Genomic DNA, 13901 nt, shown 5'->3' on the forward strand with positions numbered 1-13901 from the left:
ATTCCCCTGTCCCACCCCACAAGGCTCTGGGTTCCCCCTTTGGTGGTGGATAAAGACCCCTCACCCCCAGTGTGTTGGGCCCCAAACATGAGGGCTCTGGAAATCTCCTCTGTGGGTTAGAGGGGTGAGGAGTTTGGGAGGGGGGTGGCCTCAGTCCAAGCCCAGGACTGTGAGGCTCTGTTCCCTGGTCAAACCCCGCAGCTGCTTCCTCCTGCGTATCCTTTAACCCCCTTTTCACCATCTCTCAAAAGAGCATGAGGCTCTGTGGTCCCAGGCTTTCACTGTCGCTTCCGGCTGTACTTGCCTCTTCCTTGGAGCTTTTGCAAAGTTGCCACTGTTAGCATCCAAGTTTCAATAAGCTCCCAACAGCCATTTCCCTGCTGGAGGGAGAGGCTTACAGAGCCCAGGTCTGCTTAGAAAGCACCTGATGCATCAAAATATGCAAATATGCACCCTCTTTTCTGGGATGTAGTCCAGCTTTAATAGGCCCATGGAGGAGCTGCCTGCATGCACACAGCAGCACAGTGAGTCCACCTACCCCCAGCCTCTGCACAGGGCATGCAAGGGGGAGCATCCTTTTGTCCTCCACACCATAGGTGCAAGCTGGCCCCATAAACATCTTTCCCTCGCTAGGGCAAGCTCAATGTGGTTCGCTGGCAGAGACAGGGCATCTCTCTGAACAAGGAACTGCATATGCTTCCCTCACGTAACACAGCGGATGCTTAACAGTGACACAAAAATGCTTGGGAAAGGAAATGGTGGGTGGGAAATGGAGACAGTTCCTGAAGAGACTTCCTGGCTCTCAGGGAGACCTTTTTTGACCTTTCATGTTATTTCATCTACAGCAGGGAGCTGGCGTATAAATTCTGTCCCTGGCCCCATGAGAGTGGTAATGAGCAGGGCTTAACTGCAAGGAGCTGAGACACTGTGCCCTCTGGGAAAGGCTCAGAGTGCAGACTCCAATAGGCACAAGGGCTGGTGAATCTTACCCTGAAGATCTTCCATGAGGAAAGGGTTTGTGTCCCAGAAAATCGAATACAGACGATGCTGTTGTTCTGTGTCCCATGTTGGCACCAGCTTGAACAGCTTCCGGAGTCTCTCCTGGTTGTTTCTCTCAGCTTGGATGCTCTGGAGTTGTGCTGGGTCCAGACCTTGCCTGGAGAGCAGATGCAGGACGTCGTCCACTGAGGAGACTCGGTGTAGTAGCTGCTCTTGGTACTCGTCAATAAAATGTTTCCCTGAGAGGAAGAGAGAAAAGACAACTCCAATCCAGTCTCTCCCACAGTGACTGGATTTAGTGGCCCAGAGTCCTGAGCTGTTCCCCTCAGCCCTGGAGCCAAAGCCCTGAGCAGGGCCTGGGACAGAGCTGCCTGCCACAGGGGAGGTCCAGGATGCACCCTGACTCTACAGACAGGTGCTGTGGATCTGAACAGTCACCTTGTATAGAAATACTGCTGACTCTGGTGTGCAAACCACAGTGTAGCGGTTGAGGACAGGACATGACATGGGACGCTTTTGGCTGCAAGCGGGTGGGATGAGACCTGTGTTGAATTTCCTGGTGGAATCAGCTGAGGGGGAAGCCCATGTGTGACCACTGCTGAACAAGTCCTTTCTAGCATGAAGGGTGGGAGGAAAAGGAGGGACACAGGGCAGAGCTGGAGGCTGACAGAGGGAATAGCATTTCAGGGCCTTTGCCTACTCCTGCCATTCACTGGGCAGCACCTTTCAAAAGGGCTGAGCCACAAGGCACAGTGAGAGGGGTGGGCACCTTTGGATGATTGTGCAGGTGGAAGTGAAAGATGGCAGCTGGGAGCACCTGGCTCGTTTGCCAACAGCACCATGCCAGAGTTGAGAAACTGAGCATTTCTGTGAATAGCATATGTCCCTTACTGCAGCTAAATAAAAGTGCATGCCGGTGGGATGTTCATAGCTCACCTGAAGCGCTTGCTGTGGAACTATACAGCCATGACAAGGAGAAAGTTGATTCTACAGGACAGAGAAGAGAAAACATGAGGCGGTAACAATGGATCTGCCTCTTGCTGGGCAGATCCCAGCACCTGTATCGCAGCATGAGCCACAAGGGACACTGGGAGGGATGGTTTTATCAGCAGCTGGAAGGGAAGGGAGGAAGCTGGGAGCAGCGGCCATTTCTTAGGAATGCCTTTGCCTCCAGTGAGAGGGAACGAGGATGGGAGAGGGCTGGGGAAGGATCCCTCTTTCTTTGGGCTCTTCCCAGCCTCCCCCATCTCTGCTCACCATCACTTCCAGGGTCAGAATTTCTCACTTCAAACTGCAGTGCCTCTTCCAGAATAGAGGGCTTGTATTTGGCAGGAGGGTGAGGTGGGGAGGGTATGTTATTTTTAGCTTCTCTGCTTACCAAACACCAGACACCACTGTGATGAAGCATAATTATCCCCTAAACTGGAAAGCACTGAAATCCAACAGAGTATTGCAAACAGCAGGCCTGGGGAGGTTGTCAATGCCTCCCAGACCCCATCTATCTCTAGCTCCTGCCAGTGCAGCAGTACTGGAATGAATAGGACTTGCTTGCAGCTGCTGGGCACTGGAGTCCTGCCCTTGGGGTTGTGTGAAGCCCGGCGCTGAAGGGAGCGGCTGGGACCAGCTCCATCTGGAATGGACCTGATGGCACCAACTACTGCAGTAATCTCCATTCAGAGAGGAAACGCTCCAGTATGTTTGTGCACATCAGGGTATAGTGCTTTATGCTTTGACTTAAAATCCATACCCAGGGCCCACTACCAGGGTTAGTCAGGCAATAACCCTCAGGGAGATAAGCTCATGTCTCTCCAAGGATGTACTTGGCACAGCCCCTGGGGGTGCAAGGGAAAGCACTTCTCAGACTGATGGTTATTACCCTTTAGGTCTGGGAAGAGAAACCGGTTAGTTGCCTTCAGAGCCCAGTACAGCCGGTCCTTGCTTCGTGTGTCCCAGCGTGGGACCAATGCATACAGCCTTCGCATTCTCTCCTGGTCGGTCCCCTCGGCCATGATGCTGTGGTATTGTGCAGGGTCCAGCACATCCTGGTAGAGCAGGTCCATGACTGTGTCCACTGAGGAGACTCGCTGAATCAGCTCCTCACGGTTCCAATCAAGAAAAAATTCCCTTGTTTGATCTGGATAAGAAAGAACGAAACAAGCCAATAGCCAGAGTGAGTGGGATTGGTGGCCAAGCTACTTGGGGGTGTTCGTTGGGGCATTTTCCCAGAGCAGGGCTTGGGACACAGCTGCCCTGCCTCACAAGGAGCTCAAAAGTGGATCATGCTGGAGGGGTCACCTTCCCTGCCTCCAACCCTAGCACTCAAGGGCACACTGGATGAGTTTTGTCAGTGGGTTTTGCAGTCTCTCCTTCCCATGCTTCCAGCCATGTCCACATGGGAAGGGGAAGCAGTTCACTGCTCCACTCTCTTCATCTTCTTCCATTCTGCCCCTGGATCACACCCATGGGCAGCCCTTTGGTTCCCATAGTCCTACGGGCAGAGTTGTTCTGGGCACAGATGTCCTCCTACCTCCTCTCCAGCAATCCCAACCAGACTTGGCTCAATCTGGTCCTGATTACAAATGCTCCTTTATTTCCCTGAAGGCCTTCAGTGCCCTCAAAACACCCAGCTCAACACTGACCACCTGGAGTCAGGGCAGTGTGAAACCAGCACAGGGGGGTTAGAGGTAGAAGAGGCAGGGGCAGAGACGGGCGCTGCCTGAGATAACTGCACGTCAGGGTCAGTGCCACCTCCTGCCCAGTGCTGGGCAGCTCCCAACAAGTGTCAGAGGTTGAGCCAGAAGGAACAGCGAGGGGGTGCATGATTGTGGGGAAGGGGAGGAGACATGGGAGGTGTTTGGGGTCAGCCAGCTCAATTCTCAGGGCAATAAAGCTAGGGTGTAGAAGTTGCTTTTCTTAGTGAATAGCTCAAATATCTTCATGCAGTAAGTAAAGGGTAATCTCTCAGGACTCTGCACATCTCACCTTCATTTCCTTCCCAGGGGTAAAGGTCCAATAACTCAGAAAGATCTGGAAACACAAGAGAGAGGAGGGTGAAAGGATAATGGAGAGAAACAGCCTGAGTCTGCCTTCCCTGTGAGAGAGACAGACACTGATTTGTGCCAAGTGTACTTTACTGGAAGGGCCCTGGCCTCCAGTGTGAAATGGGGAGAGGATAGGAGCACTTCCATTTTCCTGGACATGCTTCTGGACTCCCTCCCCCGCTCACAACCATCCAGAGGCCCATGACTCCTACCTCAGTGTCTCTGCTTCATCAGGAAGGGGCTTTCTATTCCTCCGTGCCATTTGGACACCAGACACCACTGTCAGGGTGCATAATGTGCCCTCCGTGCGGGACCAGGAAGGGACAGAAAGCCTATGACTCAAATCCCCTTCCCTAAAGTTGAAGCTCAGCCTTCTCTTGGGACTGCATCATTTCTACTGATGGGAGCAGCAGTCATATACAATATGGGAGGGACCAGCCTGTTGATGGGTGTAAGGACCAGTTCTGGTGCTGCTGCTGTCTGGAATGGACCTGATGGCACTGAGGGTTGAATTATTTTTTCCACAGAGAGAAAGCACTCCCACAAGTTCACAAGGTGTTTCTTTATAGGGCTGTGCAAGACAGAAGCATTCCATTTCAACCAGCATTTCGATGCTTCGATAGAACAGTGTTTCATTTCAACTTCTGTTTTGAGTCAAAACGGCTGTTCCATTTCGTTCTGTCGAAACGTTTTGCTGTTTTGACCCTGTTTCGACATTTCACCCATAGAATATAATGGGGAAGGACAAAACAGGCTATGACTTTACCATTTCTGGCCAGAATTGAATAAAACTTTCAAGTGTGCTAGCACCTTCTGAGGGCATGATGCACGCCAAGCTTCAAGAAGATCGGTGCAGTGGGTTTGGAGAAACTGCACCCCAAATCTTGAGAGAAAAACTCATGTCACATGTATGTGTTAAGGGGTGGTAGCCCACCCCTGCTGAGGCCACACCGCCTGTCACATTTCAAGGAGATCGGTGCAGGGGTTTGGGGGAAACTGCACCTCAAGCTGTGGACAAGCAAAACTCGTGACATGGGTGACACTGTTTGTGTTAAGGCACAGTGGGATGAAAACTGCAGGGATGGTGGCCCCTGCTGTGGCCATGATGCCTGCCAGCTGTCGAGGAGATTGGTGCAGGGGGAATCTGGGGCCCTGCACCTATGGCTGCTGATAGGCAAAACTCATGTCATGGGTGCTTGTGCAACTGCTGCCTCTCATCAGGCAGCAGGACTGAAGATCCCCCGTCACTTGCCACCACAGATCTGGGGGTAATAATTGACCAGAGTATGAACATGAGTTGGTGGTGAGATGCTGTAGGCAGCAGGGCCAACAATATGCTGACATACATCAATCGATGCATCTCCAGCAAAACCAATGCAAAGAAGTGATTCTTCTGCTCTACTCAGCTCTTCTCAGCACTGGTGAGATGGCAGCTGGAGGACTGCGTCCAGTTCTGGGCTCCTCACCTTAACAAGGATGTGGTAAAGCTTGAGAGAGTCCAGAGAAGGGCCACTGGTATGATCAGAGATTTGCATGGCAAGCCATATGAGGAAAGGGTGAGGGACCTGGGACTCTTCAGCCTGAAATAGGGAAGGCTGCGAGGGGACTTGGTAGCAGCTCACTGCTACATCAGAAGTGTACATCTAGGGCTCGGTGAACAACTGTTCACCAGGGCACCTTTGAGGAAAACCAGGAGTAATGGTCACAAACTCCTGGAAGATTGTTTCAGGCTCATTTCAGGATCAACATTAGGAAAAACTACTTCACAACTAGGGTGTCCAGACTGTGACCCTGCTGTGGCTTAACACATACGCATGACACAAGTTTTGCTCTCAGGATTTTGGAGTGCAGTTTCTCCAAATCCCCTGCACCTATCTTCTTGAAACATGGCACACTTTATGCCTTCAGAAGGGGCTACCATTTCTGCAAGTTTATCTAAATCTAGAAATGACAAAGTTATAGGATGTTTCAACCTTTCCCATTATAGCTTTTGGGTGAAACATCGAAACAGCGTTGAAACGGGGAAATGTTTTGATTTGCCTCGTTTTGTTTCGAGGCTGTTTCGACCAGATCTGTTTCATTTTGATTTTGCTGTTTCGACCTCAGAACAGGTCAAAAAAGCATCAAAACAAAACTGGTGGGGAAATTTTGTACAGCGCTTACTACTTTGTCACATGGAATATGGTGAAAAATCCTATCCCTGGATCTAACAGTGCAGTGATAAACAAGGGGTTAACTCCCTGCTGCCTCTGAGATGGGACTGGGGGGATCACCTGGGACTGCCCTCTAAAATGGTCTTGTTCCAAATTCTGCGCATTACCACAACGCCTTCGTAGGAAAGGTCCAGCTGCCTTCACTGCCCAGAAGAGTTCATCCTTGTGCCTTGTGTCCCAGAGAGGTACCAGCTCATACAGCTTATACATTTTTTCCTGGTCACTTCTGCTTGCCATGATGCTCCAGTATTGCTCAGGGTTCAGCACATCTGCAGACAGCAGGGCCACAACTTTCTCCACAGCATGAGTGCTTGCAATCAGCTTCCATTGATACTCCTCAACAATGTGTTTCCCTGAGGGGGAGAGAGTGAAAACATCCAAAGAAACCCTCACTCAGAATGACTGAGATGAGGAGCAGAGCTTTCCAGTCCTAAGGGAAAATCTGAGATGGATCTTGACTTCAGAGTCAGAGCCCCTGACCAGAGCCCCGGCACTCAGGGATCATGGTTGGTGCACTGTGCTAGGGGGTGATTCAGTCTGCTCCATTACCTCCACTTCAGAGCAATGGCAGGCAGGATAATGACCTGGAGCTATGCATCCCTGGGCAACATGGTGGGGGCAGCCCTCCTGCTCTCCCTCAGTATAGGGACTGCAATAGGAATGGGAAAGGCCTGTTCCTGCCTCCTTCCCCTGCATGCTAGGCACACCAGGCTCAAACTGATCCTTATTAACAAATCTTCCTTATTATTCGCTATTCCCTGAACACTACGGAGTCTCAAGGCACTTTACAGACTGCCACAAAACACTGCACCACCCTGGTGTTGGATCAGAATTGGCTGGGAGCCACTATACATCCACGCTTTGCTATCGGGGTGGAGGTGAAGTGAGGAGGCAGGTGAATGCTGTGAACACCTTTGGGCAAATGACTGGATGCCTCACCAGGAAAAGACTGATAGGTAACTTGCTGAGACTCAATAACACTAGCAATATCCAAGCAAAGGGGAGAGAGAATAAGAGTTACTCACCTCCTGCCACCAATGTGTCTTGGCTGAGACTGGAACCAGATAACTCAGATGGCTTGGAGGTTCCTAAGGGGAGAAGCCAAGGAAAATGAGATGCTCAGTTATCTATATAAACTGGGTGTTACAATCTGGGGTGTTGCAATAAGAAACAGAAATATTCTGAAAAACGTCATGCACTTGAGTTCTGCAATATTGGGCCTGACACTACCGTGCAGTGTGAGTCCCTCTTACTCTTCCTCACTCTGCATCCCAGGCACAAAGGGTGACACGCACTTTCTTTTCCCCACTTTCCTGTCACCTGCAGATTTCCAGAATGTGATGGCACTAAGGGAGCAAGAGCAGAGCACAGGATGTGGCATGTGCATATGGACAGCACAGCTCAAAAAACTCTGGTCATTGGTGAGGTAGAAGTTGATCCCATGGGTAGATTTGGAGCTCAGTCCAATACTCTCATCTTGTCCAGAAAGCAAAGGCTTTTCAGACAGACTCTGTCCCAGGACCAGTACACTCCCACAGGTAATAGGGACACACCACATGTCCCTCGTGAATGGAGGATACAGCTAAAATTCTGAGGACCTGAGAGAAGCCAGGATGACTGGAACAAAAAAGGAACAGGAAAAAGGAAAAATACAGGTTTTGGGGACATGACACCAAAAGAAGAGGGCTTCAGCACTTGGAGCAGTGCATGATACAGATTTCAGTGAAGGGGCCTGGGGGAACTTGCCTACCCACATACACAGAAATATGAGAATGAAAAGAGGGAAAAAATGAACAGGGAAGAGCACTTAGAGAGGTACTATGGGTAGCAAATGACATAGCATGAAGTGGAGCCAACAGACTTTGAAGAACTGGAGGCTGCAGGAGATTGTAGCTGAACAGCAAAGCATCCCATTTGAACCAAGATGGTTGAAAGGAAATGAGGGCCAGAAAGGGAACACCACCATATATGCCCAATGCGGAGAACGAGAGGTAAAGCCTGGATATATACAGGCAAAAAATAGGTTTTGAGCTAGAGGTGCATAGCAAAAAGGATGCAAGGGAGAACCAAAAGTGCAGACAGAAGTGACAATTTTCACCCAATCTGGCCACACAAAGCAGTTTATAGCTATGACCAAACACATGCACAGCTGCAGACAGCTTCAAAAACAGCCGATAGGATGAAAATCTGACCCCTCATTTAATGCGGTATGAGATAAAGATATTTCAAAATGGAGTGTCTTATGTATTGTGTCTGTGGAGCTCCCAGCCTGTGGGGAAAGGGAGTTTAGCCTGGGGGTTTTTCAGCCCTCTGGAAGGCTGGGGAAGGTATACTGGAGCCCATCCCCCCTAAAGTGTGGGGGGTCCAGTTAACCCACCCCACTCTTCAGGACCAGCTGGGCAGCCCCAAGAATGAGCTCCCTCCACTGCCTCCCCTCTTCCCCGTCTGAAAACAGGGAGCACTGGCAGACAGCAGCGGCTGCTGCTATGGGCAGCTGGCTGCAGGCTCCCCGCCCACAGCTCGATTCCCCTCCTCCCTGCAACCCACAGTGAACTTCTGTTTGGTTTGGGGTACTGTTGTAACTCAGAACGCTTTGCAGAAATCCTTCTGAGTTACAGCTGGGAGCTGCAGTTGTGTCAGCACCCCAAGTGTTACCCCAGGGGGCTGCTTAGCGTTCACTTGCAAATCCTTCCCTGGCACCAAGGGACAGTGGCTCCCAGGTAGGTAGACCTGCAGGGGAGAACAAGGAAAAAGAGGGCAAGGGGCACATACCGAGACCATTGTTATAGAATCAGACAGACAGAGGCCAGGGTCTCTCACTTTCCCAACTGCAAGTGCCCAGGCCTCCAGTATAAAATGGTGAGAGGTCTAAAGAGTTAGGGAGGCTGTTCCTCCATCTCTCTCCAAACAAAACTCCTATCCATCTTCCTACGCCATAACCACCCCAGTGCCATGACTTCCTCCTTTAGAATGAGGAATCCCTGCTGGAAGGAAGGGCCTGAATTTGGACAGAAAGGTCTATTATCTCCTCTCCTTATTCTGTACTTACTTTCCCCACTATGGGATAAGGGATCTGCCAGATGCCCTCTCAGCAAACCCACCTCAAAAAGTGGGGAGTGTGGCAGAATACCATCTCTGTGTCTCCCCAAACCCTGCTACCGGACAATTTGGTTCCCATGGTCATTGCAAAGGGCAGGCTCCTCTGGTCCCACCTGCTTCAGGTAACCCTGAGTTGTAACCTGCACTGGATACATTCCTGAGGGGGGGAACCTGCTCCCTCTGCCTACATGACTGGCATCACATACCTGGGTGAGGGGCTTAAGCTCCCTATTGTTCTGAGCAATGCCAACCGGACTGGGAGGCAGCTAAAGATCCTGCCAGTCTGCCTGGCAACCAGTGATGCACTTCAAATTGGTTGGCTGGCAGCCAATAGTTGCTGGCCTTCATTGGATCAGGTAAATGGGGGTCATAAGGTCTATATAAGTTAAGGACTGCCCAGGAGGAGGTGCAGTATCCATGATGAAAATTCAAAGAGAAGCTGGATCATCTGAAACTTGCTCTCCCTCTTGAAATTCATGATCAATGAACTGCCTGCCTCCGGAGGGAATCTCCAACAGTCTCTGGATGATACTTGTGAGTAAGTTAGCTGAGATCTAACTAGATATACAGCTCGCAGTAACTCAGATGTGTGATCAAAGGCTACCATGCCACTTTGCTCTAAGGGATTTCTCTGATATTGCTCTAACCTGTTCCCTATTCCAAACCTACTCCTTGTAACCAATACAGTTTTCTTTTGGACCTAGCTTGGAAGACTTATTGGGAGAGGGGCTAGATTATGCCGTGGGGTCTCCTTGGTTTGGCTAGGGGAGACCACAAATCCTGGAGTAATCAATCCCCAGCCTGTGGAGGTGTGTGAAGAGCAATGTGCATTGGAGACAGCTCTGTGTGGAATAGACCAGATGGTACCAATCACAGAAGTCATCTCCTGTAAGACAGAGAAATAATCTCTCATGCTCATGATGTTATTGGTCATAACACCTCCATGAGACCTAAGAGGGTGGTTATAGGCAAGGGACAAATATCCAGAAAAACAAGCGAAAATTAGCTTGGAACGATGAACCTCCCTGGAGTTGGGGACCCCAAAGGTACCATTATTACTTAGGTCTGATTGTTACCCTGCAGTTCTGTGATGAGGTTTTGGTTGGTTTTCTTCAGGGCCCAGTACAGCTGGTCCTTGCTCACTGTGTTCCACCTCAGCACCATCTTGTACAGCTTCTGCATCCTCTCCCTGTCAGTCCCCTCTGCCATGATGAACTGGTATTCGTCAGGGCTCAGCACATCAATGGACAGCAGACCCAGGACTTTGTCTACTGAGGACACTTGCTGGATCAGTTGTTCTTTGTGCTGATCAACAAAATGTTTCTTTGATAAAACTGAATTTAAAAACAAACAAACAAAATCAGATGTTGGACGCTTCAGAGACATCTGAGTCGGTGTTGCGGCAAAGCCACCCTTCCCCACAGGGTTTCAGGACAGATCGTGTCTCAGGGTCACAGGCCTGGCCTTAACCTCAGCACTCAGGGGGACACATTGACTGCACTGTGACATTGGAGGTTGCAACCTGCTCTTCCTGTGCACCCACCTGCTTCCACAGGGCAACAGGAGACCAGGTCATAGTCCCACCTCTTCCTTGTCTGTCCCCAGAATATGACATGCAGGCACACGGAGGAGCAGCCCTTCTGCTGCATCTCAGTATAGGGGCAGAAGGAGGTCAGGGCTCCTGCCTCCGTGCTGCCATGGTTCTCCAGATGTGTTAGGTACAACCAGATCCTTGATAAGCAAACTCTTTTTTTTTCTCCACACATGCATGCGGTGGATCCCCGAGCATTTAGGCCTTAGAACACATGTTAGTTTGGGAAGGACCCATAGGCACACCTTAATACAAAGCTCAGACCACAACCACATTGCATATCACATATTCCAGTGTGCAAGCTGCTTCAGGGCGTGTCCTGAAGGAGGCCACCCCTCTCAGCCCTTAGCACAAGGACTGCAACCAAGTCCAGACCTTGTACCAAGTGCATCAGAGAGAGGCCTTCTTTGTGCCAGCCATGCCTAGCATCCTAAAGCATTTTGCAGACAATCATAGGGAGCCCCCACACTAAGCACGGATATGCTGCTGGCTTTGGTACCCAAGACAAGAGGTGCTGAACAGCTGCACAAAAACCCTGCACAGGAATTTAGGGCAGGAAGTGACAACGGAAGGAAGGAAATGTGCAAGGAAATGGGGAGGAGCTTGGGGGCACAGCTGGAGACTGACTGAGAGAACCAGACTTCAGGTCAGTGCCCACTGCTGCCTTCCATGGGGCATCCCCCAGCACCAGTGTCACAGCATGAGCCTCAAATGATGCTAACAAGGGCAGACACTTTGGTGTGGCTCACAGGGTGTTGAGAAGTGGGGCACCTGGGAGCAGCTCCTTCATTTTCAGGAGTGTAATGCAAAAGTGAAGAGTCTGTTTAGTTTAGTGAACAAGACAGATCTCTTGGTGCAGTAACTTGAGGTTTATCCCTACTGGACTTATTCTTACCCACCTTTAATTCTTGATGTAGGAACCTTTGGCCACTGCCTAATGGTACAGGATCCTATGGGAGAGAGGAAGGGAGTGTGAGATAGACAGAATGAAAGAGGGAGCCGCTGCCATTTCACAGTTCCTCAGTGAGAAATGGAGTGAAGATGGGAGAAGATGGGGTGAGGGAGGGGAAGCCTTCATTTTCTTTGCCTCCTCCCTACTCCCCAGCATCTCCACATCAGTAGTTTGGACCTTAAAGAGTGATGCCCCTTCCAGAATGGAGGGCCGGGGTTGGCAGAGGTAAGTGCCTTCAACCCTTCTACTTAGGACAGCAGACATCAGAGTGATGAAGTGTATTATCCCCTGTGGGACCCAGATCTCATCACTCTCCTCCCAAAGCCCAGAGAGCTCTGAAATCCAAGGGAATTTTACAAACAGACTGAATCACTGGTGTGGGTTTTGCCAGTTGCTCAGGGTCCATGACTGCTTGTCCCTCCCACCAAGGCAGCTTCTGCTGGAGTGAGTGGGAGTTGTTGGGGCCATGTGCAGCCCAGTTCTGGGGTCTTCTGGTGGAGTCGGCTCCATCTGGAACGGACCTGTTGGCACCAAGTACTGCATCCATGTCAGCCCAGACAGGAATCACACCCACAATTGGGGCATGGAATGCTCTAGTTTAGGAATGGGCAATTATTTTGGGTGGAGGGCCATTTAACAAGTTTTGGTGAGCTGTCAAGAACCACACGGGTAGCCCCCTCCCTTGACAGTTGCCCCATCTTGGGCAGAAGTCCCACCACTGACTTTAACCACTGGAATTCTCTCCTTTTGCCCTCCAAAAATACTCATTTTGGGAGGGGGGGTTGCCATCATAGAACCGGAGAAAAAAACTAATCATATAACTGAATTCAAATACCAACTGTAACATATTTTAATTGTATTACGAATAACATTTTCGTCATGATTTGTGTCTGTAGTGTATATAGAGAGGATTGCATAAAAAATTCAGAAGTAAATTCTTATTCTTATGTACGGTGGGATGGGGGTGTGTATGGTGGGGTGCGGCTGTGGGTGGATGTGTGGTAGAGTGTGGGTGGTGGGGTGTGGTGGAGGTGGGGGTGCACGTGGGTGTGGCAGGATGAGGGGCTGGGTGGGTATGTAGATATATGTGTGGTCTATGTGAGGGAACGTTTGGTAGGGTGTGGGAATGTGTGTGCAGGGGTTTTTGAGGGTGTGTGGGTGTGTGGTGGGGAATAGGGTATGTTGGGCAGTTATGTATATGTGGGAGGTTGTGGGGGCAGGGTGTGGGCATGTGGGTTTTGTGGGGAGTGAGGGAGGGTGTGGGGTGTCCTCCCCTACACTCCCCCCATGGTGCAGCAGCAGCAGGTAGGGTGCTCAGGGTGCAGGCTGCCATTGGGGCACAGCTCTAGCCAGCACTGCACATTGCAGAGACAGGCTCAGCCTCCACCAGGCCATCTGTATCCCCGGGCAAAGGAGGGAAGCCCTGCAAGCTGGATCTGGCTGCTTTCTGCCCCAGGCCCCTCAGGTGTAAGTCCCATCCCCCTGTACTCCCCCTATAGAACAGCAGCCGCAGATGGGGTGCTCAGAGTGCAGGTGCCTAGTGGGACACAGCTCCAGCCAGTGCTGCACAAGGATCTCAGCCTCCTCCAGGCTATCTGTATCACCGGGCAGAGAAGGGATGCTCCGTGCACTGGAGATGGCTGTCTCCCACCTCCCCCACAGGCTGCACTGCAAGGGAGGGAAGCCCCAGGAGCTTTCCCCTAGGGGCCAATGAAGGCAGCTGGCTCTAGCACGTGGGGCTTCCCTCCCAAGCTGTGTGAGTGCAAGGGCTGTGCGTGTGTGCTGGGGAGTGCTGGTGATACAGATGGCCTGGGGGAGGCTGTGCCCCTCACAATGATGTGCAGCGCTGGCTGAAGCTGTGACCCACCAGGCACCTACACACTGAGTGTCCTGCCTGCAGGTCCCGGGAGTTTCAGCAGTGGTAGCAGCAGCCCTGTGTGGAAACTGCATGCTGGCTCAGCTGGACCCTTCCATCCATGAAGCAATAGGTTATGTTGGGGGGATGG

The 13901-nt window shown here is 51.0% G+C and overlaps 1 protein-coding gene across 5 annotated transcripts in view; it reads right to left on the reverse strand.

The window, feature by feature from the left end:
• The window catches only part of LOC102566162 (uncharacterized), a 98825-nt gene that overhangs the window by 51275 nt on the left and 33649 nt on the right, over positions 1-13901 (reverse strand). For all 5 annotated transcript variants that reach the window (XM_059725660.1, XM_059725659.1, XM_059725662.1 and 2 more), the window contains 8 exons: positions 11843-11893; positions 10429-10686; positions 7279-7341; positions 6361-6606; positions 3982-4026; positions 2876-3133; positions 1936-1986; positions 990-1238 (listed from right to left, as the gene is read on the reverse strand). In XM_059725660.1, coding sequence (XP_059581643.1) covers positions 990-1238; positions 1936-1986; positions 2876-3133; positions 3982-4026; positions 6361-6606; positions 7279-7341; positions 10429-10686; positions 11843-11893 — 1221 coding nt within the window. The remainder of the gene's footprint in view (positions 1-989; positions 1239-1935; positions 1987-2875; positions 3134-3981; positions 4027-6360; positions 6607-7278; positions 7342-10428; positions 10687-11842; positions 11894-13901) is intronic.

The sequence above is a fragment of the Alligator mississippiensis genome, chromosome 4 (genome assembly GCF_030867095.1).
Source record: "Alligator mississippiensis isolate rAllMis1 chromosome 4, rAllMis1, whole genome shotgun sequence".
Classification (NCBI taxonomy): Eukaryota; Metazoa; Chordata; order Crocodylia; family Alligatoridae; genus Alligator; species Alligator mississippiensis.